Raw genomic sequence first — 25,148 nt, 5'->3', positions numbered from 1 at the left:
GGAAAATATCTCACTTTTACCATGCATCAAAATATAACAGCAGTTTATTCCTTGAGAAATTAATCCACTTAACATTGCATACACAGGTATAAGAGGGACAACATACCAGTGTGATCCATAAATGGCTTATCAGCTCCAGGGCAGCATAAAATGCATTTTGAGTTGCATCACTAGATCATACAAGTATGGTGGAACCTAACAACTACTACAAAGGAAACATGATTGAATTAGAAGATGTATGCCCACTGGGTAACAAAGTAACAGCTTGTAAGGAGTTTGACAATATGTCTGCAAATCAGCAATGAAACAGCAATTGTGTATGCACAACCTCAAAGAATAAGAAAGTTTGTAAATGGACATACTTAGTTATCCCTTACAAATCAGCAATAACCCACATGTAACAAAGACCATAACAAGTGAGTTTGTAATGCATTATAACATTGACATATTTTCATCTAATTTTGTTACAATTTTGACAGATATGTGGCAAGTCAGAGATGGTAAGTAGGTTCAATGCCCTTGTGAGATATTATTGTCTACCATGAAGACATTAATTTGCTGGAAAAACTTTGCTAGACTACCAGTTCCCCTAGTTTACATATATGCTTTATCCTTCACAGAGCCGAGTATTCATTGTTTGATACCTGAAGCTTGCTTGAGACACTACGTGGCCAGGATATTGGCTAAATGACCAACCTATTATACATTAAAAAAGGCATATATATTGCCTTTTGCCTTGTGCTAGGAACCTAGCAACCTTGTAGGTACATGGAAGGAAGTTCAAATGCATGTCGATTTCACATCAGATCACCCTCATAGCCCCAGTTACAGTGAATGGATAAAGACCCTAACAATACATAGAAATTGTGAAACCATGTATGAAACCACGAGGGGCTTAATCATTAATCAAATTGAGCAGTTAATGCACCACGAGATCAAAGAGGAATGCTTTGAAACAAGGAAGATACCTCCCATAACTTGTTATAGTGCACAATATAAATAGTTTAATCACACTCTTTGGATATCTTTACCACGACCTCAAGGAGTTAGGAACAACATCAATGCCAAGGAGACCGTCAACTACCCATGAGACCAATTCATTTAAGCACATATTGGGTACTGCACGTATTGGGTACCGTGGAATAGAGCCAGGTAGGTGGATGAAAATGAACGATGGGTAGTTAAGCCATTTGAAATTTGTTTGAATGCGTACCAGTGACATAGAAGCATAGTGGATTGGATTGTAAATGAAATATGAGAAAATGTGCGAACAAATGTGAGACGCTATGCAAGAGTCACAAACAACTATTATGAAGGTTGCCACTAACACACCAACAAGTAAAACACCATGTAGGGGCATATAAGTCCATAGTAAAAGTACACATAGGACAAATGCACACTTTTGGTCATCACAAAAGCAACCAAGTGCAAGCTAAATCACCATACCCTTGTAAGAATAAAACAAACTTCAAGATGCCTATTGAAGCAAGGTGTAATGTTCCCAAATCGATATATCTCAGAATTCATCAATTTCTTCTATTTTCTCTACCTAATAATTGCAATTGAATTAGTTTGGGGAGATCATGCCCAATATTGTCTTCCTATATCCAAGTAATATTTATCGTTGTCTTTTGTGCAATCCATATTATATACATCTACCACTATAGATATTAATTTTCAAATATAATCATCTGCTCTAAGCATACACACTAATGTCCTTGGATTTAATGCGAATAATTAAACTTGCGATTGTACAGGAATGTTACTCTCCCAGTATTTCACGCGCCTTTGTTTCAAGGAAATCACACAACTAATTAAACTTGTCGGATCTCTATATTATTTGCTGACTGTCCACCATGTGAATGATGTGGGAGATTCAATGGAATCTATACTGATTAGTGTATTCCTCTAACCTTCTTTTATTCCTGGGCAGAGTGAGTGCGAATTCCATGCATATTGACGTAGAGACCATGAGTGATAATGAAGTTCTCTATTCTATTTTCTTCCTGATGTTATGATGATGCCCCGAATATATTAATTGCTTTGGTTATGCTGAACAATGATGATGCTTCCTCCTTATCCCATCTTGCCATGCGCTCATCCTTTAATTTTTTGATTGATGTCACTTCCATTTATATCAATGGCATATTAAATTCAAAGACCTTCCTTTTCGATTGGTCATTTCATAATTCCTCCCTTCTATTGATATGTCATAGCGTTTTCCATGAATTGGTTTCAGATTTGAACGTCAAGTCTTCCGCCTCGCTTAAGTAGCCCATTCTCCTTGTGTTCTCATTAACCTATTTATTTTTTCCTCTATTCGGTGCTTTGTTACTTGTCCCAGCCCAAAAGACGTGTTTTTATCTTTCTCTGATCTCTCCTTCTTCACTCTAAAGATCTCCTATTCTCCCCCTTTCTCCAATGAGGGAATTCACCTTTTATATCTTATGCTAGGTCATGCTCGAAGGGATGTGTCTTTAGCGAACAGGTATTATATTCCTCCTTATTTTCTCTTAACTAATCATATTCAAGGGATTATATAATATATTTTAGCAATTAAAATAATATTTCTATATTTATTTTATTGCTCATATTATAATGTAATGTCATAAAAAATATTATAATAATATTTTATCTATTTTTATTATTATATCATTTTGTTCATATTGTATTCTCTTGTCTTATTATGTTTATAATATAAACAATTTATTATTTATTTAATAATAAAATATTTTATAATTTAATATTAAATCAATTCATTTATTTTATTATGAAATTCTACTGGCGAAATAGGGGACATGACACAAGGAGCACACACCACAAAGAAGAAAGGCCAGCGCAAATTGAACAGATTCCACAATTGCACTCTATTGTATGATGACCCCGCACAATAGTTTGGCAATCAATAAAATGAGTTAACTTGTAATTAAGAAGTTAGTTCCTAAAAGTTGGTTGTTGGTAGTTTGCAACAGTTGCCATTCTCAACTAACATCGCGTTGTTTATATATTTCTTATTGTACATGTACTTGAGGACCGTACACATGAATTCTGATGAATAAAGACATCTTTCTAGGACATTGTTATATTTAATTGCTATTGTATATTCTGTTATTTTTGTTTAGTCTTTGCGAATCACACAAATAGAATACATGAGTAAATATTTGGTTCCATTGTGGATTTAAACTGTAGAAGTATAATTCAGTGACATGATTCATGACACTGTAATGGGACAGCCTATTCATGAATTCACACAAGCCAACAAGGAACAAGTCGATCGACTTAAATAGGATCTGTGAAAGTTGTGGGACATCTCGTTAAAGGAGCATGTTTAGACGGAAACTCTCATGAGAGAGGTCCCTTAGTATGCCACTTGTGACAATCTAAACATCAGCAAAGAGGTTTATTGTTTGCTGCACAGATTTTCATGACTTATTTAATGCCACTTTATCATCTTGCAGGACCTTCGTGCTGAAAAGGATTAGGAGTTGTGGAGACTACAAATACTATAGTGTAACAAAGAAACATTTAGCGAGAAAAGGAGGAATGTGACACTAGTAGGAGGCACACCTCCGAAAATTAATGCTAATACAATCTAACAAAGACATGAAATGTATACCAAGCAGTCACAAAGCAATAGGAGGATCAATGAGAAAATCCCTTTGACTAAGAGAACAAGGAGAATGACAAAGGAATTGAGAAGAATCGCCAAAGAAATCGAAGGATTCTTGAGAGAAAGCCCAAGATCTCCAAGAAGTAAAAGCCAAAAGCTGAAGTGTCAACCAAAGTAAAACTTAGGAAGACAAAAAGAGTTTCACTAAAGAACATATGAAGGGAGAGTAGGAGGAGATAGCTAGACACCTATCACTATGTGATGAAGTATATTGAGACCTCTTTGAGCAAGCAAGCAATGCCAAATGAAGGGAAGAAAGAAATCCTGAAAGCAAATTAATTGAGACATTTAAGAATAACACATGCCACATCTATTCATTTGGAGAAATTAAGAATTGGAGGAACTAAGCCAAAGACCCTTGGACGAAGGGAGTGCAAGAACGAGTCTAAAGATAACTAAAGTGTAGGGGACATTGAAGGAGGACATGAAGATGACTCGTACATGGCCAAGAGTGTGAGGCAAACACCTAAAAGTAGAGTTCAAAATAGTCTAATCAGTCCAACGCACAAGGAATACATCAAACAAAGAAAATGGTGACTCCCGTAGCGATCAACATCTTAAAAACGAACTCTTGAAGTTTACAGGGAACATATCCAAGGATCTAGTTTGACATTGTAAGACATGTGAGACCATATGGGTAGTGAGCAACCAGGAAGACAAGGATTATTTGTTTAGAGCATTCCTAGCAATGCTATATGATATAGCCATAGATTGGTTCACAAAATTGGAATAATAGTCCACAATCCCATGGGATGTACTAGAGAAAGTGTTCAAGGTAGAGTTCAAATCATTTGGAGAATACAAAGAGATCATGGTTAGAGATCTACAACGCCAAGCAAGGGAAGCTTGAAAACGTGCAAGCTTCTAGTCTCAGGCTCAAAGAATTGTTGGTGAAGATGGAGAACCGACTAATGGTCTAAAGAAACACTTGTTCATTGAGGCATTGATTCCCTTGTTGTGTAAGAAAATGAAAGTGGTGTCTCTAACTTCATATGTCAATGCCTACAATTGGGTAATGGACATCAAGAGTGAGGACAAGACATCCTCTAAAGGGAGGTGGAAGATGGATGATGAAGAGAGCACAAAAGGTAGAAGGGAATCAAAGACAATACAATTTCTACAATGGAACATGACGAGAATAATGAAAGAGTTGAAGGTCAAGAAAGAGATTTCAAAAGATACCAAGGAATTATGGTGCATTGAGTGCATGGTTAAAGGTCACACCAAAGTAAATTGCTTGAAAAAGCAGTTTTATGATTTTCGCTAAATGATGAGACATTCTATAAAGGAATGCCCATACAATCTAGAGGCAAGAATCACACAAGTACTCTTCACTTAGGGGGAACAATAAATCCCTTCGACCACACCTCCAAAACAACAAAACAATAAGACTAATGCACCTTTTGTTAGATATTGTAATAGATGGTTAAACAACAATTGGTTCAATAATAGCGGGCCAAGAAACAACATTCAATATGATTCCAAAGGAAGATCAAGATCTACTGCTGAATATGTAATGAATGGGGTCATTTCACTAAGGAATTTTAAAGCAATTGATATAAAGGAGGAATATTATGCAAATGGTGTAGTTGGGTGACCATGAAAACCCCAACTGTCCAAAGCAAAAAGTATTAACATGCTGGACATGGTGGAGCAAGATGAGGGAATTTCGACAATTACTAGATCACAAGCAAAGAAGGAAGTATACCCAAACCCTCACATGGAGAAGGAATGAATTTGAGAAGCGAAAGAAAAAGTAGATTGGGCTATGGCCAAAGAAAGAACTTCCAACAAAATTGCAAGTATTAGTCAGAGAAGAACATAGTATGACAATGCTACAAACAACCATAGACCAATCAAGGTGACAAACCTTCAAATTATGTTGCAACTGAGAGTGGCAATTATCAACATAGTTGGTGACAAGGGCCCAAGTAAAGACGTGATATGAGAACTACCAATCGTAAGTGAAAACGTCATTGACTCAATGCTGTTGGTGGTGAATATAGGGAAGAAACCAATTGTTGTTCAAATGGGGGTCATAGGAAAGAATCTAACAACGCCATTGTCAATGGAGATTTGGGAGTCAACTTTTTCTTCCCAAAGATACATAGAAGTGCCTTGGGAAGCTCAATCCTTTGACCACCTACATTGCAATTAGTAAACATGGATCAACATGAAATTATTAAGCCTTTGCGGGTGTTGATGATGCAAAAGTTGATAATTGGTACCTAATAGTTCTTGTTGAGCTTTCTTGTCATTCCATTACAAAAGAGAGAGTACAGGACAAGCTTTGGAGAGGATGGCTAATTGTAGCCAAGATAGACCATGAATTGAAATAAAACACTCTCTCCATGGAGAACAACGAGAGAAAGTGTGTGACTGACTTGAGAAACTAGGTTTTGAGCAAAGAGATGACATCTTTTGATTCATGGTCAGAAGGAAGAGAATCAAGAACAAAAGAAGAAAGAAGATTAATGGAACCAAATGATTAAGGAATTCTTGACCTTCAACATTGCTTTGAGAATGAAACAAGCTCTTCCAATGGACTTTTTCATTAGCAAATGGGAGATTATGAAATGTTGTAACCCACTTGCAACATGTTGCAGGTTAGAGAGATCAAAGAAGAAGACGACAAAGCTATAAGTTGAACGATTCTTCCAAAGTATCAAGAACACAAGGGCCCGAGAATGAAGAAAGTTGTCATCAATCTCGTTTTTTGTGTCTTTCTTTATGAATTATTCCCCTATCCCACCTTGTTTTATCCTTCAAGCTCATTTATTTCAGATTAAACATCCTTAGTGTGTGAAGATACTATAGTTGTTAAGTCTCGTCCAAACTGGTAGCATTCATACGGGGTAGTGATTAATGGACATAGATAATGGTAAGTTTAATGTTTTAAAGTTTACATATCGATGCTCCAAAATCCTTCACAGGAGCCCTGGTTTCCTGTGAATATACAAAGGTCATAGAATATGTTGTTGCTTTAACGCTTCAAGATGAAACACCCCTTAAAAATTTAGGTGCAATCAATGGGCAGCTAGATAAGTAATCTTCTACTTTTAACATGGTCTGTAATATATGGTTGGTGTTCTGAAAAGAGAAGAAAATAGATTGAAATTAGTTAGGAGTTTTTGGGATTATTTATCTCATGAAGCTCTTTTTGCAAGGATTTTTGTTCAGAATTGGATTATTTCTGTTTGGTGGGACAGAACTTGGTTTTCGTGTAACTTTAAAAAGAGATTTATCTAATTTTCACAAGGACTAGCAATATGCAAAAATGGGTTTTTTCTAAGGAGTTTTTGAATGTTGGAAAATTTCTCTTAAAATTGTTTGCAAGGGATTTTATTGTCAGTCCTGATGAAGTGATTTTTGAGTTCCTCTCCTAGGTAGTTTGGGCAATGCTCTCACTCCCACAACTTTCAAAATATTTTTGTGATGTGATAAAGATGGGAGGACACAAAATCGTCCTTGCTTCATGTGAATGTGATGGTTTCGATATCCCTAAAGCACAATGCTAGTCTGTCTGCTTTCATTCTGATTCCTTTGCATGGTTTAGGGTGACTGGCCTGGGCGGTCTGGATGTTTCTTTTTACTGTAAAAATGCTGGCATATGAAAATGTCCTGCCCATTGTTAGATGAAAATCCTAAAGAGAAACCCAAGGCGGTCTTGATGTTTGTTTTTACTGTAAAAATGATGGCATATGAAAATGACCTGCCCGTTGTTAGATAAAAATCCTAAAGAGAAACACGTTGTTGTTAGTGCAGAAAATATTTTGGATGGTTACAATTTGACTGTTGACGGAGAGTTATTTGATAAATCATTGGTTAACTTGCCCCCAATATTGTCTCAAAGATTCAGGAAGCCTGTGCTATTGTTTTGGCTAGCTCCAAGGTTTAAAGTCTCATTTCCCTTATTACTTTTAAATCTCTCTTTGAGCTCGTTGGGCTGAGTGCAACACTTAATGATTGGTTGAAAGTCATAAAAAATGAAATTGTCCATTGGGAAAACATAAAGGAAAGCCTCCCTTGCAAGTCCTTGAATGGAAAATTGGTTGACGTTAGTACTAAATCTAGCGAGAATTTTTCAAAAAGGTAGAAAATACGTTATCAAGAAGATGGAATTGATTTTTGATCTTCTGGGTTAAATGAGGCTAATTGTTCCATGGTCATTGATGATATTAAATTTGGATTGTGACAGGCGGATCAAAGAACATAGATGTCCGGTCAGTTTTCAAGGTATTGAGTGAGGACATTATTCTTCTCCCTCTAATCATTAATAATCCTTATCTTTTTCTTGTTTTAAGCAAAATCTTGAGTTGGAATATGAGTGGCCTTACTGATTAGTATAAGAATAGTTTGCAGACTCGGACTCTAAGTGTACTAAGCAAGCCCAAAATTTTCTACTCAGCAAAAACTCAGCAACTTAGAAAGCACTAAAAACTTAAATTTCTGGGAAAAACATATTTATTGCAAATTTCAATTACAAATGTATACATAAAAAATGACATCTCAAAAGAGAAAATGCATGGTTTAATAGCAAAATAATTGTGGGAAATATGTGTTTTAACCAGCATTTTACCTGTGGTGGCATTTTCACTTGTAATTTTCCCATGTCTGTAAAAATCTGTGCAACAAAAAATAGAGAGTACTAGGCAATTTGAGAGTCCTCACAGAGTTTACTAAATCTCATGAACTTACAGAAAAAAACGGTAGCATTATAGCATAATAACATTGGATCCCAACAACCTTTTGCAATTAAAAAGAAAGGAATTTGAAATAGTTCATCTCCCTTCTCTATTGCAGGCTTTGTCGTTTTGTTCTTACTAGGATAATTTTAGTTGCAATTAATATCATCTCTGAATGCTGTCTTTGTACTGGACCAGTTTGATTGAGGTAAAATTGCGAGACATATTTGGTTGGGGTTGAATTTCACATCCATGCTTGTTTTCTGGATGACATCAGTACCTAGAGTGTGGGAATTGCTTTTTGCACCTTGGTGTCTCTTCTGCTTTGTCAATCTGATGCTCACATCTTTGTTTAGTTGTTTCTCTTGCTAGAATGAGTCATTGCGAGTGTTAAGTGCCAGTTGAACCCTACTGAGAATGTAGACTGTGAAGTACAAAGAAAACCTTTACAAGAATGTAAACTGAGTTAGCAGATTCAATCAACAAAACTAATCCAGTTTTGGATCATAATGTACATAAAGAGTCATTGCTCTTTATCTTTTGAATTTTTTACTTCCGACCAGTGTGGATCATGTTTTCTCGCCTTGCTGTCTTTGTACAGGACCAGTTTGATTGAGGTAAGATTGCGAGACATATTTGATTGGGGTTGAATTTCACATCCATGCTTGTTTTCTGTAGGACATCAGTACCTAGAGTGTGGGGAATTGCTTTTTGCACATTGGTCTCTCTTCTGCTTTGTCAATCTGAGGCTCACATCTTTGTTTAGTTGTTTCTCTTGCTAGTAGTCATTGCGGGTGTTAAGTGCCAGTTGAACCCTACTGAGAATGTAGACTGTGAAGTACAAAGAAAACCTTTACAAGAATGTAAGCTGAGTTAGCAGATTCAATCAACAAAACTAATCCAGTTTTGGCTCATAATGTACATAAAGAGTCATTGCTCTTTATCTTTTGAATTTTCTACTTCCAATCAGCATGGATCATGCTTTCTTGCCTTGCCGAGGACTCATAGGTCAGAGGAGTACTCATGGTAACTTTTCATGGATGGTATAGTATTTGATGGTGTGTTTTGTAGATTGTTTTCTTTGGCATAGAGACATCTTCAATGGTTCTATTGTCATCATTACGACTTTCATTCTATAAATTATGGCTTGTTGGTGATATGCTTTCTAATTTTATCTTGTGAGCTTGGATTTTGTAACTTTTGGGGCATATTAATGACATATCAAGTTTCTCAAGTACTAGGATCGTTCCTTAGATTTATGGGTGGCTTTATTAAATGATCATTTTTCACTTGCTTCTATTTAATTTGAGGGTATTTTATAGCGTTTCTTTGAGTTTTGGGAACTTGAGGATGACAAATTTTTTTAATGGATTTTTCAGAGGTATGGGGAGAATGGGAAGGTTATTAAAATAAATATAAAATTAGTTTTTGATTTTTGAAATAGAAATAAATAAGAATCATCTTAAAATAACATAATGAACCTAATGAAGCTGAAATTTCAAAGAGTAAATACAATAACAATTCATTGATTCCAGAGTCGAATTATAATATACACAACTTAAATTGAGGAATGCCAAAAAATTCATCCTTCATGCATAGTAAACAAAAGTGCATTCGGCAACAAGCTCAGAAATTGGAGTCATCATCCAGTTGGTATCTTTGATTCTACTTCTCTTCATCACCATCATCTTTGTCTTCTCTTTTTTCTGTCTCGATTCCATGGGATTATTTTAGTGAATGTAAAATAGCAATGGGCTTTGGTTCTAAAAATGGGGGTTGCTCTGATGTCTTCGGGCCAGCCAATGTACTTTAGGACATCTAGGGGATGGCTACGGAGTGTTAGGGCAAGTGCAAAACATATATCATTCATTCAAATTCTATTTTATTTTACAAAGTTGATTCACTTCTTAGGTTTACTATTAAAATGTCCAGTTTATGTACCCAATTTATATAGAATAGAAGAGTGAAAATTGGAAGTAGTTTTCCAAAACCAACCACCATTAAAAGTGACATCCAAGTGCCTATTCCCAAGATATTCAACACATAGAAATTACAAGAATAAGTGGGGTTTGTTGTTAAAATTATTAGTTGGGTGTCTTATGACACCGCAGATTGTTATTCTCTTCCTTTTAGATACAAAGTGTTTTTTTGGTTCCGTATAAAATTTTTCCTTTCTTATGAGCAAGCAGAAATATTGGAATTCTTGTCAACGAAAATCAAATGAAATGTTGGGCTGAATGAAGAACATATACGGTTGAATAATATTTGGTTGAATGGAGAACATATATGAGTCTTGTTGGACTAATCGCCAACGTTCCCCTTCGGGATTTGTGACATGGCTTAATCACCTCCTGTGTTGTATAAGTCTAGTGGTTGTATCGGGCATTGATAGGTCGATATTTTGGTGCAATGACAACTCTAGCTTGTAACAAGTGGTATCAGAACTTGGTCACAGGTTCGAATCTCCTCAGGGAATGCTGAGGGGGGGATTGTTGGACTAACCACCAACGTTCCCCTTCGGGATTCGTGAGATGGCTTAACCACCTCCTATGTTCTATAAGTCTAGTGGTTGTATTAGGCATTGATAGGTTGATCTTATGGTGCAACGACAACTCTAGCTTGTAACAAGTCTATCCTATAATGTTTGAATCTCCTTGGGTAACGCTGAGGGGGGATTGTTGGACTAACCGCCAATGTTCCCCTTCGAGATTCGTGACATGGCTTAACTGCCTCCTGTGTTATATAAGTCTAGTGGTTGTATCGGGCATTGATAGGTCAATCTTTTGGTACAACGACAACTCTAGCTTGTAACAAGTCTATCCTGTAATGTCCCCTTTTTGGGATATTAGAAGTCAATTAAATAATTAAGTTGTCAAATTATATCAAATTTAATGACAGCTTAATTTTATTGTTTAATAAAGTATTAAAATGACTTTAATGGAGCTTAGTGAATAATCAATAGTCATTTTATTATTATTTCCCTAATTTCAAATTTAAAGAGGGGATAATAAGGGGACAAAGAATAGGAATACCTAGAGAAAGACAAAGGGAAAAGGAAGAGTCCCGAGGATGTGCTATTAAAGAACATTGAGAGGCTCATTCTCGGGATGCTTGGTTTATAATTATCTCTTTGAGATTTGAAGAGCTTTTAGCTTTTCTTTATGAAACCCGAGGCCACAAACCTCTAGGGTTTCTTGGTGAACTGGATTGAAAACCAATCCATTTCTTTGATGTATTTACGACGAAGTTGACAGTTGGGCAAATTTGTAAGTCTTCATCTGGAGATAAACTTGCAGTAATATAGGTATTTTACATCCCTTTGGAAAATTAGGTTGTAATGATTTCTTAGATATCTATTTTGATGGCAATATTCATATTTAATTTAAGATTTTTATTTCAGTATGATATTATATGATTTTCAATATAATTTGTTGGATGAATAGAAATCAGTTTTCTTGCAAAATGTTTGTATAATTTCCTGTTGAACTTTTGGAGAAGTCTGGAGCAAATATCTATAGGAAATATATTAGTTGTATCAGAGTAGGTAATCCTTCCAGCCTGTAAGGTTTTTATGAGTGAGATGGTTTTGCATAAGTTTGAGGAATGATTCTGAATATTACAAGTCATGCGGGATATATTTGATTTATCTTGGTTAATAATATTGTATCTACGAAATAAAATAATCTGGCCAACACTTGCATTGGCATTTTATCCACTTGGCTGAATATTTGGAGGTGAAGTTATTTATTTTTCTTTGGAGCGCTTTTTATTTGGACAAATAAGTCGTAGATGTGGGAGTTAAGGGTATATATATATAGGTTTGTCGTGGGTTTAATAAAGTAGCCGATATAAGTTTGTGGCATTCACACTTTAATATTTGATGTATAAGTGTGATAAGTATTCAACAAGGCTAAAATATTTGTTGAGAGAATAATATTATTATGCCGTGGAGATTTTTTGAATCTGCCCAAATTTATCTTAACTCTTTATAGATGCTATGAAGAGATTACTGTAGCTGATTCAATAAATTGGAAGGCCAAATATCATTGCCTGGAGTATTCAGTGCGAGCTATATTGAAATCTCACTATATTCATTTGAGCCTGAGCTTAGTTCTAAACGAGTATTCAAATGTTTTGAATGTGCATCATTTGTATACTTCTGCTAGTAATATTAGAAGGAGCAATTCTTTGAAGACAGATCGCTCAATATGGTTGCCAAGTGATTTGACTTTAATTTCTTGAGTCACAAAATTCCAACGCGATTCATTTTTGTGAAGAGTTGGGCGTGAAGACTATTACTTAAAGTGCAACTACTGGAAGAGAACGATTATGAATCACTCACACCAATTGTGGTTTTCTTCTCCCCATTGTTCTGCTCTGTTTGCTCTACTACAGCTCTGCTTTCTTCAGGTTGCAGAGGTGAGGCCGCAAGTTTCGTGAAGCCGTTTTTCTCCTGCCGTTTAATATTGCTTCCGTTTGGTAGGTTCTCTAGCAGCAGGCAGGTTTTCCTTGAATCGCGAGGGCTTTGCTTTAATCAGCGTTTACAGAGTGTTCATCGACTGTTCACACTGACAGAGAATGGCAGGCGAAGTGGGCCATTAACTTGGTCGGATCTCTTGCGAAATAGGTCAGTTTCGGTCGGTTTGTTTGGTTGTGCCATCACTTGCATCAAGATTTCGTCTTGCAGCGCTTCTTGAAACCCGTACACAATAGCAGACCAGAATCAGTACAGGGTCCACAAGGCACGGGATCAGTGCGGGGGCAGATTTAAGGGTTTGGTCGGTAGTCTTAGCAACCGATGGGACCATCCAGTACTAAAGGCTTTGATATTGGCGGGCTTCCAGATGATGATTTTGCTTGATATGGTGTCCCTCTCTTTCAGTGGGCTCCAGCTCAGTTCCATTTGAAGACAACATTATGTGCCTCCAATAGGCGGACAGGCAGATCCCAGGTACGCCTTTTCCCTTTTTCTTGCATCTGATTTTGCACCTGTTCAGGCTTCCTTTGTTACTTCTCCTGGCATTGGTAAATTTACAATGGTAAAACACCATTAAAAACATATAACAAGGCACCAGTGGGAACGATATGGTCCTCATGGATGGAACAAACGGGGAAATCACAGAAACATTTGCAGAGAAGATACGTGTAAAAGTATCATTGACTGATCAACCTAAGATAAGAGAGGAACAGTCAGAACTTGATGGGTCCACCTTGCATAACATAGGATCTGATAGTAACAGGGTGGCTGAGAATCAGATAGTCAGAGCACCCGTAACAGCAGAACAGCAAACTAGTCTGGAAGAAGCTACGAAACACAATGACATCTCTGGCAATAGTGGCTTGGTCCTGACATACGGGGATAGTTTAATGCACAGTAGCATCATCAAGTGGAATCAAGGGAGCTTCCTCGTTCTTCTAGGACCCTCTGCCGGACACACGAGTTCATTCAATCTTGGAGGGACAAATGGTAATTTATCCACAAACACTTTGAGCTTATCACAAGCCAGCGGACCACCCACAGGAGGAAACTACATCTATGTGAATGCCAAACAATATAAAAGAATAATTAGGCGGAGAAAGATACGAAAGTTTAAAAATGCAAAAAGAGGGAAGTTAGCAGCTTTACTTCCGAAACCGATTCCACAAACCCCAGATAGTGCAAGGGAGGGAGAACAAAGTCTGAGGCCGACTGAAATCTCTAAAACAATTAAGCAGTTTGATAATATCAGAGATATTAACGGTAAAGGGAAGCCAGATAATTCTCAGGTGATAGACATAGTGGAGGATGGGCTACCGAATAATTACAGCCCCACAAGGACACCTATGACGTGGTATGCGGACATCTTTGTGAAGGATTTAGTAGCTATGAAGGAAAGGGTGTGGGCACTTGAAGAGAGGAGCCAAATAGAAAGTATCACAATGAAAAGAGTTACTGAGGATAACTGGAAGTTGGCAGCGGAGGTCAAGTCACTTAGAGAACAAATTCAAAAATTGCAATTTAATATGGAAAAAGGAGAGTATGAATTAATATTGTTAAAGAAAGAAGTAGGGGAAAAGAGGACAGCAGCAAGTACTACGGGAGAAGGAGAAGCTACGGAAGCAGACAAAAACCCACAAATGAAAAATATACAAGATGCCATGGCCAATATGGAAATAAAAGAGAATCAACTCAGAGAACAGATCGAAGAAGTTAGATCATGGGCTAACATAGTAAAGGGGCCAGCAAACACTCCTATTGACAACATAGAAAAACAAGTTCGGAGACAGATTAGAGAGGAAAAAGAAAGAAATGAGAAAGCAACAAATATCGTTGTCAAAGGGCTACGAGACTATGGAGAACAGGAGAAAACAATGGATTTAGTTAAAGACTTCTTTAAAGACCAATTAGACTGGCATGGAACAACCATACAAGCTCAAAGAATCGGAAAATGGATTAGAGGAGGCAAAGATAGACATGTTAGAGTGACAATGAGGAATATAGGAGATAAAAATAACATTTTCAGCAAGAGGAAGTTTCTTAGAGGCACACGCATATATCTTGATGATGACCTCACCATAACTCAGCAAGAAGAAAGGAGGAAGGAATGGGAAAAAGTGAAAACAGCAAGAGGAAACGGCAAGTGGGCGTGGCTACAAAATGGCAAAGCCCAAATCAGCGACAAAATCACACGCAATAAATAGGAACTTGGGCCCACCCAGGAACATTTAACTATAGTTAGCTGGAACTGTAGGGGTTATCTTTGGAGAAGAGGACCTGGGTTAGGGCCGATAGCTAAAGATAATGACATCATTATGCTTACCGAGACTCATGAACATGATGGATGTAGGGTTCCAGATTTTGAAGGGTATAAGAAGGTATCACTGTGGAACAAAAAGATAGATAATGGTAAGGGGCATGGAGGCATCACCGTTCTAATAAAAGAAACTTGGAGGAGATTTGTAAACTTAGAGAAAGAAGATGTAAACAAGCAGTATATTTGGATAAAAATAACAGAGAATCAGATTTCTACAAGGGTGGCTATATGTTACTTCGCTCCAAAAGGCTCAAAAATATATAAAAAACATAGATTGGATCGACAAGACCCGTTCGTTGCACTAAAAAAAGACATAGCAGCCTTTAGCTCTTTAGGGGAAATAATGATAATAGGGTATTTCAATGCTAGAACAACAAACAACCAAACTCTCAATCTTAAGGAGAGTTACAATGAAAGCAGAGATCCAGTTTGGCTCGAAGAAGAAGGGACACAAAAATGGGAAAGATCTTCACAGGATAGCATGGGAAAGATTAATCATTTTGGTGTTGAATTACTAGGCTTATGCTGCCTATACAACATGGTTATATGCAATGGTATGGAAAAGTGGCCTAAATCAGGTGGAATCACATGCAAAAGATACAATGGACAAAGTGTTGTTGATTATGTTATATGCTCGCAAGACTATGTCGCAAAGATAATTAACTTTGAGATAGAAGATTGCCCCATAGAGTTAAAATCTGATCATAACCCCATCTTGATAAGGGTGGCCACTCACTTTAAAGATCAACATATTGTCCCAAAACCTTTACAGAAGAGGAAGATGATTTCGACTGCCAAAGTTTTAATGACACAAGAAAACCATGATACTTTTCAAGACTCTTTTGCGGCTGTCTAGGGTTCCGAGAAACCATCTTGAGTCTGAAAAACAACATTTCATGGACAAGGATAATCTTGTTCTTACTATCATTAAAGCATTGGAGGAGTGTAAAAGATCTAGGGTCACAAAAGAAGCCAAGAACACTTTTCCGGCCAATCCTTGGTTTGATGAGGAGTGCAAAATGGCAAAAAGGAATTGGAAAAAGAACATGAACAGAGAAAGTAGAAAGGAGTATGATCAATTGATTAAAAAGAAGAAAGAAGAGTATGTGAACAAGAGAATAATAGAGTTGATTAATCTTGGTAAAAACAACCCCAGAAAATTTTGGAACGAGCTTCAACAGAGAAAAACTCAGATAGAGAATAACATAACAGGAACCAAATGGCTGGAATATGCCAAGACTCTCTACGAATGTGATCTAGGAGAACGTAGTACCATGGAAACAGAGACTACAGGGGAGTTATTCAGCGAAAATGATATTATTCAAGGCATAAGGAGGTTAGTTGCTGGTAAAGCGCAAGATATAGATGGGCTACAAGCGGAATACTTAAAATGGGGTGCTGAAATCCTCACACCACACATCACTAAGATTTTCAACAGTGTCAATAGAGAAGGTTTCCCTATACAATGGACTACAAGTGTGGTGATCCCACTCCACAAAAGTGGAGATATAAGCAATCCTTTTAATTACCGAACCATCATGATCAATCCGCTATTTGGCAAGTTATTTGGCAGCTTGGTAGAACAAAAAATCAGCAACTGGGCTGAAACAGAAGGCAAACGTGCAAAAGGGCAAGCAGGCTTTAGACTGAAACACTCTACTATAGATCACGGCATCACTCTCAGACATTTGATAGAGAAAGTTTGGGACACTCCGGGGAACGAGGCTTTTTGTTGTTTCGTGGACTTTAAAAAAGCTTTCGACACAGTGCTACGTAATAAATTATGGGATAGAATGGTAGAGCTGGAAGTCCCTAAAGAACTTAGGTCAGCGGTTTATAGATTATATGAGCAGGTCAAAGCTAAAATCAGAACGACAGAAGGGATATTAGAAGATTTTGACAGCAACATCGGGGTTAAGCAAGGGTGTCCGCTTTCTCCAACATTATTCGGGCTCTATATTGACAAGTTAGAAGAGTGGATAAACAAGACTAATGGTGAGGGGGTGCAGCTGGCCCACTTCGTGATAAGATTGCTCTTATATGCAGATGATCTCATAATTCTTGCTAGAACAGCTAAAGGTTTGAAAGAGCACTTGAAAGCACTATAAATTTTTTGTCATGATGTAGGAATGCAAGTTAACACTAGCAAAACCAAAATTATGATCTTCTCACTAAAGAAGAATAGGGGCATACAAGACAAGTTTTTGTTTGAAAATAGCCCCCTTGAGATTGTGGAAGAGTACAAATACTTGGGCATCGATTTTCATAACAAACTCAATTGGGATACTTGCAGATCGAAAAGGATCCAAGGGGGCTGGAAGGCGTTATACTCTTTACAAAACAAGTGCAGGAACGCAAAATTATGGGATTGGACGACCATGAAAACTCTGTTTGGTTTGCTAGTCACTCCGGTTATTCTATATGGATGTGAAGTGTGGGGCGGTAGTATGTCCAAACAGAAATGGCGGCAAGTAGAAAGAATTCAAAAACACTTCATCACATGCAATCTTAAAGTCAAGACCACAGTTCTGTATGAAATCCTTTTGGCAGAGGTGGGTTCCTTTCCATTAGAAGCTATCGCATTGATCCGAATGCTAAGCTATTTAAAGAAAACCCAAGGTCTGGAAACACATCGTTGGCCCAAGTTGGTAATAGAGGAAAAACTTGTGAGGCGGAAAAGCACATGGATGAAACAAAATGACAAATGGATGCAAAAATGGGATATCAACATCCAAACTTGCCTGGATAACATTAAAGAAATAAAGAAGTTTGTCAATGAAAAATTTCGCAATATTCTGTGGACAAGACACATAGGGCGGAAAAAATCTTATTACATTAAAGAATTTAATCCCACTTCTAGTCATGATGAAAAGGCCTATATAAGGGCACCTATTAACTGGAAAGCAAAAATGTTGATGGCACAAATTAGAACTAGTTCACATCAGCTGCGATGTGAAACTGGTAGATGGCAAGTTCCAAAGGAAGAGTGGGCAGACATGTTTATTCTGCAATACGGGAACAGTTGAGACAGAGCAACACTTTGTCAAGGAATGCTTGGCTTACAACGACATCAGATCTGATTATACAAAAATTCTGCAGAACAAGGACTTCAACTATTTATTCGAGGAAGATCAAGTGAAGAGAACAGTGGATTTGATTATCAAAATTCAGAGAAGAAGAGACAAGTTAACCAAAACTTTGCAACTGACTAGTTTGGCTCCTGACTCGGGAGGGTGATTGCATGGGTCCCATAGACTACTTTAGTCTCGTGGACGTCATTAAAATCTATCATATCATATCATATCATTCACATTGCCGTGATGAATGTAATGGTAAGATGAGTTACCAAAAACTCCTCTACCTCTCCTTGGATGATTGTATCTTCGTTGGAAATGAAGATGATATGGCATGGATACACATCAAATTCCTATCCAACCCACGTGTGACCAAAACTCCTTGATTTTCTGACTCTGCGAAATACTATGTATTGATTTTTTTAAAAACTGGCATTAATCTTCCTTATTCAAAACAAACTTGAATCATGCAACTTTTTTATTTGGTATAATAAAAAATCTACGCTGAATGAGGAAAACAAATGAAATGTTTTACTATTTCAACTACCCATTGTTTGGGGTTATCTTCTGAAGCAACTCTTGCCATTTTTTGAATATTGAAAATATTTAAATCAACTTACAATTATGTCTATTGCTTTTAATTCTGTATGGTAATGAAAATCCTGTAAAACTTAGAAATTTGTGTTAAGTATGTGTCTTTATTTATTATGAATGTCGTATCCAATTGTATCCATATTGGGTGTCAAAAAAATGGTTGTATCTGTTGCAACAAGCTAAAAGCTGAAAAGAGAATGTAATGGCTAGTTTTGGCTAACAACCATATATAAAATTCAAAGATGCAAGAAAAGAGATTATTCTGAAATGCTAAAGATGCATATAATAATTTTTTCTTAACAAAGGAATAAAATAATTAAAGTTAATAGAAAACATCTACTACAATTTCTGCACTATATATGAATTGGAAACCAATCTATTCTGAATTTACTATTTATTCTATATGATCATATTTAATTGTAACAAGTACAGAATGGAAGTAACTTACTGAGAATATAGAAGTGGGTTACTGATGCTTTCTTGCTCTTTCTTGTTGTTGTGGGGAAAGGTATCATCAAGGCGTTTATCCACCCAACCATGGATCGTAACCTATACTCCCTTGCTCACTTCTACCTGAAGTGGGCCCGGCCCTGTGCAATTTAAAGTATATGGAAAGGAATCAAGTCGCCTGGAACTGGTGTTGCCCTACAAACTTAATAGGTCACACCCTATAGCTCCTGCTAACTTGGCATAACTCCTGACCAAGTTTGTATCCGGGAGCTAGAGATTGACAAGCACCAACAAGTTCTGGTGCACCTTGGCCAAGGATTCATAGTTGTGATGAACATGAAGTCAATCCTCACACTATCTGACTTGCACAATCTAGACGCATCAATTTAGGCAAATCAAGTTATGCAGCTTTATAGGAAGGATAGATTCTAAGGATACCATAGCCTTAATAGTATCCCCACTAAAGCCTTACGTTGCATTTGCATTTGTTAACATAGGGCAAGCTGGACTGTACTAGTCCTCAACTTCCCTTTTGAATTACTGGATCAATTTTAGGATATGTTTTTTTCATTCTCTTGGTCTGTGAAGTTCAGTTGTCTGTTTAGACCATATTTCATGCTCGATGGTAATCCTGGAAAGGCTGGACAGTGTGGAAACATTCTTGTCACACACAGATAGATGTGGTTACAACATGATATCAAGGTTCTAACCTATCTTCCTGATTCAAACCAACTGGAATGCAGTTGACAGCAGATTATCTCTGCATTATTATCTGTTGGAGAAAGGCCCTATCCTCAGTGATATTTAAAAGCAGTAATTAATTGTATTTATTACAAAAGATTATGTTGCTAACCTTTGCTGAATTACTATCATTTGGAAAGAAGCAGTAGTATTGGCAACAATCATCTCTTACACTAACAAAAAGGTCATTGATATTTTGTGTTCATACTAAATGTTTGGTCTTTCCTTTTAAAGTCAACCTAGTGTCAATTGGGTGCTACAAGAGATGCAGTTTTACATTTCTTTTACTAAGTTTTCAAGCAAGAACATTAACTAGTTCCCATACAGCTTTGAGAAGAACAACTGTTGCAAACTAATGTTAGCAAACTATGTCTCAGTCCTTCATTTCTAAGAAGAGAATGCATTCCTAACACCCTCATATCATTTTAAGATAATAGATAGCTTCTATTATTATCTAATGGTTAATTAATTGTAATCTATTGTAAATATTAGAATGTTTCTAATATTTAGTTAGTTGTTAGTTAACTGCTTGCTAGAATAGAATATTTCTATTTTTTACGATCGTTTCTTAAGGAAACATCATTTATACATTTGTATATATTGATCTATTGATCATTGTTAATAATAAGCAAGTATTTTACCAATTACTTTGTAATATGGTATCAGAGCAGGTTGATGGGATTTCATAAAATTTGGCAGATTTTTTAAGGAAAATTCAAGCCTCTTTTGATTTGGAATTTTTTTCCAGAAAATTGGTTTTTGATTTTTGAAATTTAAATCGAAAGAGGTATTTTATGAAATTTGTGGTTTGTCTTTGAAGATTTTTTCTGAAAATCACAAGCTTGGTTGAAGGTTTTGATCACGTGATTTCATGGTTTCAGCAAGAGTCTTTGATTTTTGAAGCTTGCATGTATTTGGATGTGAGTTGCATGTTCTTGCACATTCTCGCATGCCCTTGCATGTTGCTTGCATGTGCTGTTTTACTATGCGAGTCTCGTGTGTTGCCACAAGAAGATTTTTCTGATGACTTCTCATAATTTTTTCCCTTAAAAATTTCTGATGGGTTTTCATAATTTTTTCCTTCAAAAAGATTTATGATTTTGTAATTTGCAAAGTTGCATGTGGTTCCTTTGTGGGTTTATAATTTAATCCTCAAAAATTATCCGGTAGGTTTATATTTCTTTCCTAAAAAATTATCTGTTGGATTTTATCGTTTTATCTTTTCCTAAAAAAATGAAGTTTGGTATTCTATTATCCATGTCTTGGATTCTGTTTGGTTTTGATTGATTTTTAGCCTCAAAAATCATGTTGGGTTTTGATCAAATTTTCACCACAAAAATATGCTAGGGCTCTGTTAGACAAATTTCATATGTAGGATTGCAAGCCTGCATCCACACCCATGGAGAAAGATCTAAAGTTATCAACCAAGTCTGATTTTGCTCCAGTTGATTATACTGTATACAAGCAACTAGTGAGCAATCTCATCGTCCTCTCTACTACTAGACTTGATATCAGCTTTGCAGTCAGTTACATCTCACATTTTATGACACCTCCTAAGGATGATCATTTGATGGAAGCAAAGTGTGTGCTTCGTCATGTGAAGGGCACTACAGATTATGGACTTCTTTACTCTTGGAGTTCTAATCCTAAACTCAATGGGTTCACAAATTTAGATTGGGTAGGTTCTGTTGACAATAAAAAGTCAACTTTTGGATATGTGTTCAGTTTGGGATCCGACACTATCACATGAACCAGTAAGAAGCAACACGCAGTTTCTCTCTCCTCTATAGAGGCTGAATATAGAGGGATAGTTAAGGCAGGTTGTGAAGTTGTTTGGCCTCGTCAAATGCTTGGGGACATGCAAATGTCACCAACAGGACCAACCACTTTGTTTGTTGATAACGAAGGGTTATCAAGTTAGCATGGAATTCAGTCTTCCATGAACAAACCAAGCATGTGGATGTTCACTGTCATTGCATATAACAACTGGTTGAAGGTGAGACAATAGACTTGCAGTATGTTCCTACAGGGGATCAAACTGCAGGCATTCTCACCAAACCTCTTGGTCTTGATAAGTTTGTCAAATTCAAAGGTCTGCTTGGTGTTGTGGATAGATTAATCATTAAGGGAGGGTATTGCAATAATAGATAACATCTTTAATTATCTAATGATTATCTTTTTATAATCTATTGTAAATATTAGAATGTTTCTAATATTTAATTAGTTGTTAGTTAACTGTAAGCTAGAATAGAATGTTTCTGTTCTTTACCATTGTTTCCTAAGAAAACATTGTTTATTCATTTGTATATATTGGTCTATTGATCACTGTTAATAATAAGCAAGTATTCTACCACTTACTTTGTAATATGTCATACTAACAATTAGTCATACAAGATAGAAGCTTCTTGCAGTCTAGATTTATAAACACGCAGAAGGCTCTTCTATTCTTTAAGGCTTGCAAATAATCAGTACTTTCTGCGGTGCGTGAGCTACCCAGTACATACCATACTTTTCATTTACAGCACTATAAACTTTACTTAAGCTATCAATTCTTAAAACTACAATGATGGAGTTTTCAATATTCCTCATTACACAATTGCAAAAGAAAAGAAGTAAACGTGCTTTATACTTCTCGCAACTAAAGATTCAGAAAACTGGGCATCTTAATGCTTCCCTAAATTTTCTTCTGCATGAATGACATTGAAATTATTTCTAAGATTGTTTTATGAGTTAACAAAGAAGACTCAGAAAGTATCGTGCCAAAACTAGCATACTAATTCTACCCAGTACACAGACCTTACCAGCTGCTGACCAACATTGACTTTCTTTTCAATGAAGGAAAACTACATGTTTTTCCCATTCCATTACTTCTATGGACCAAGAAGCAAATAGAGACTTGCAATATTGAGTTTTTTTTGTATATTATTGAGCAATGTTACATTATTTTGACAAATTTGTGGATATATTACTAATATTTAAAAAATATAAATTTATATAAGGAAACTTAATGATGATTTTATTTAAATTTTTACCCTTGCCAAACTTCATTTGAATTTTATGATTTGCCAAACTCAATTCGAATTCAAGCCTTGCAACTTCGCAGGTAACTACTCTTTATTAGTAAAATGGTAAATTTGATAATTATGTTTCACTGATATTCGTAAACATGTTTATTCTGCTATCACGACATGAAGCAGTTTAAATGCATCCTAGCATAAATGCATATAATTCATAAGTCTTCTGTGATTCATGAATTTTTCGCGTTCTGTCTGATCATCCATGCATGTTAATCAACTTGTTTACTGAATGAGATGCAGCTCTCTTGTAAAACTGTGAATCACTTCTGAATTTCTGCTGTTTTTGAATCATGTGTTCAGTTCTTCAGCAGCAGTCCAAAAGATATATGAAATCAAAGGGCGCAGTATTACAAGTCCTCTTGCAGTGTGTGTCTCTGACGTGTCGGATATTGACCGCTTTGCAATCACCTCTCATTTGCCAGATGGGCTTCTTCAGTGTCTTCTTCCTGGGCCTGTCACTCTGGTTCTAGATCGGGGTCTGTAGTTCTAGTAAATATAAAATGATTTCTAAATTAGAAAATTCAGTTTTAAGATCCGAGTATTTTTAAAGTTTAGTTGCCAATTAGATAAGAAAAGGAAATTAAATCAATTTCAAATCCATGATCCAGTTCAGTCAATTCTAACAAAAATCTAATGCTCTAGATACTGTTTGACAGTGCAGGCCAAGAAAGTTTGCTTGAGAAGTCCCTAAACCCAGGAATAGATACCATAGGAGTCCGTATACCGGAATGTGACTTTATTCAAAGGATAGCTGGAGATTTTGGAAGTGCTCTTGCACTTACCAGCGCTAATCTAAGTGGACACTCAAGTACAGTTTGCATTGAAGAATTTAAGCAACTATGGCAAGAATGTGCTTATATTTTTGACGGAGGCCAGCTTCCAGCTGGCCGTGCGGGATCAACAGTCGTAGATCTGACAAGACCTAATTTCTACAAAATACTTAGGCCTGGGAGGTACTCTTGTTATTAAGACTTATTGGTTGAATGTTGACATTAATAATTGATGATAGATTTACAATGTCGTTACTTTTACTGCCTAATATATATTTGTTGTTCATGAATCTATTTATTCGGTTGCAGTGCTTCGAAGGAGACGATGCAAGTCCTTGATAGATTTGGTTGGAAAGAGACCAATTAAGCATGCAAGCTTGCACAATATTGAGCAAATACTCCCTTACTGTGGAGTTCTCATGTATAAATGTTTATTAATTTTATCTCTACATTGTTAATATGTTTATTGGTCATGTTCCTCTGCATATCAGTTGGTATTTGGGCCATCGGTTTTTCTCTCCATATTTTAAAATGTTCAGAAATAAGTATTGATTTCCTAATTTAAAAGAATTATATAAATAAGCCATTTTAAAGGTGTGATTTTAAATCCCTAAGCTGTTTATTGTTGGGTAAAAAACAAATTGCTCTGGTATGACAATCATAAAGAAATGCTAGTACAATTTACACATCATCTTTTAGTTTGTATGAAGTACCAAGAATGTACACCTGACAATTGGGCAGAGATCAATAAAATCTGCCTAGGCAGTTTTTTTAATATGAAATTTCAAGGCTAGGCTAATTTAGATGTAGTATATACCTTTTTTCATACTCATCAAATCAGAATCCAATTCGAAAATCACCAGCACTTAAATTTGAATGAAATTTTTGTTGCTAAATTTAAGGTGCTCCATGATTATGATGTTTTCGTGACAGCCCTTAACACGGTTCACCAGACCTAAAAATCAAATCACTACTAATAATACATGAGCACATTGAAAGCAAATCACCGAGCACTTGTAAAAACAGATACATTAGGAATATTTGACAAGAAAATATTCACTCTGCGTTTTATAATTGTAGGCAGCACACTTGCTACCTAGGCGTATTTAAATAATCCTGAATAGATCCAATATAAATGCATTAAAATAAATTGAATTTTTATAATTTTCTTCTAAAAAGTGTCACTCCATGCCATTGTCACTGAACTTAATGGAGTGAATTTGTAATTAACACGAAACCTGAGTATTCTTTTGTCACACCTTCCACGATAAGTCACATCTACATTGGACACAA

General features: G+C 36.2%; 1 protein-coding gene across 1 annotated transcript in view; it reads left to right on the top strand.

The window, feature by feature from the left end:
• LOC149551469 (uncharacterized) overlaps positions 1-24,462 on the top strand; it is a 30,359-nt gene extending 5,897 nt beyond the window's left edge. Inside the window, exons 2-4 of the mRNA XM_089786970.1 lie at positions 23,386-23,561; positions 23,747-24,038; positions 24,165-24,462. Coding sequence (XP_089643096.1) covers positions 23,386-23,561; positions 23,747-24,038; positions 24,165-24,222 — 526 coding nt within the window. The 3' untranslated portion in view covers positions 24,223-24,462. The remainder of the gene's footprint in view (positions 1-23,385; positions 23,562-23,746; positions 24,039-24,164) is intronic.
• Positions 24,463-25,148: the final 686 nt, after the last annotated feature.

Source organism: Cupressus sempervirens, chromosome 6, assembly GCF_028749045.1.
Source record: "Cupressus sempervirens isolate cs-2001-9-10 chromosome 6, ASM2874904v1, whole genome shotgun sequence".
NCBI lineage: Eukaryota > Viridiplantae > Streptophyta > Pinopsida > Cupressales > Cupressaceae > Cupressus > Cupressus sempervirens.
This window is presented reverse-complemented; position numbering and strand designations above follow the sequence as displayed.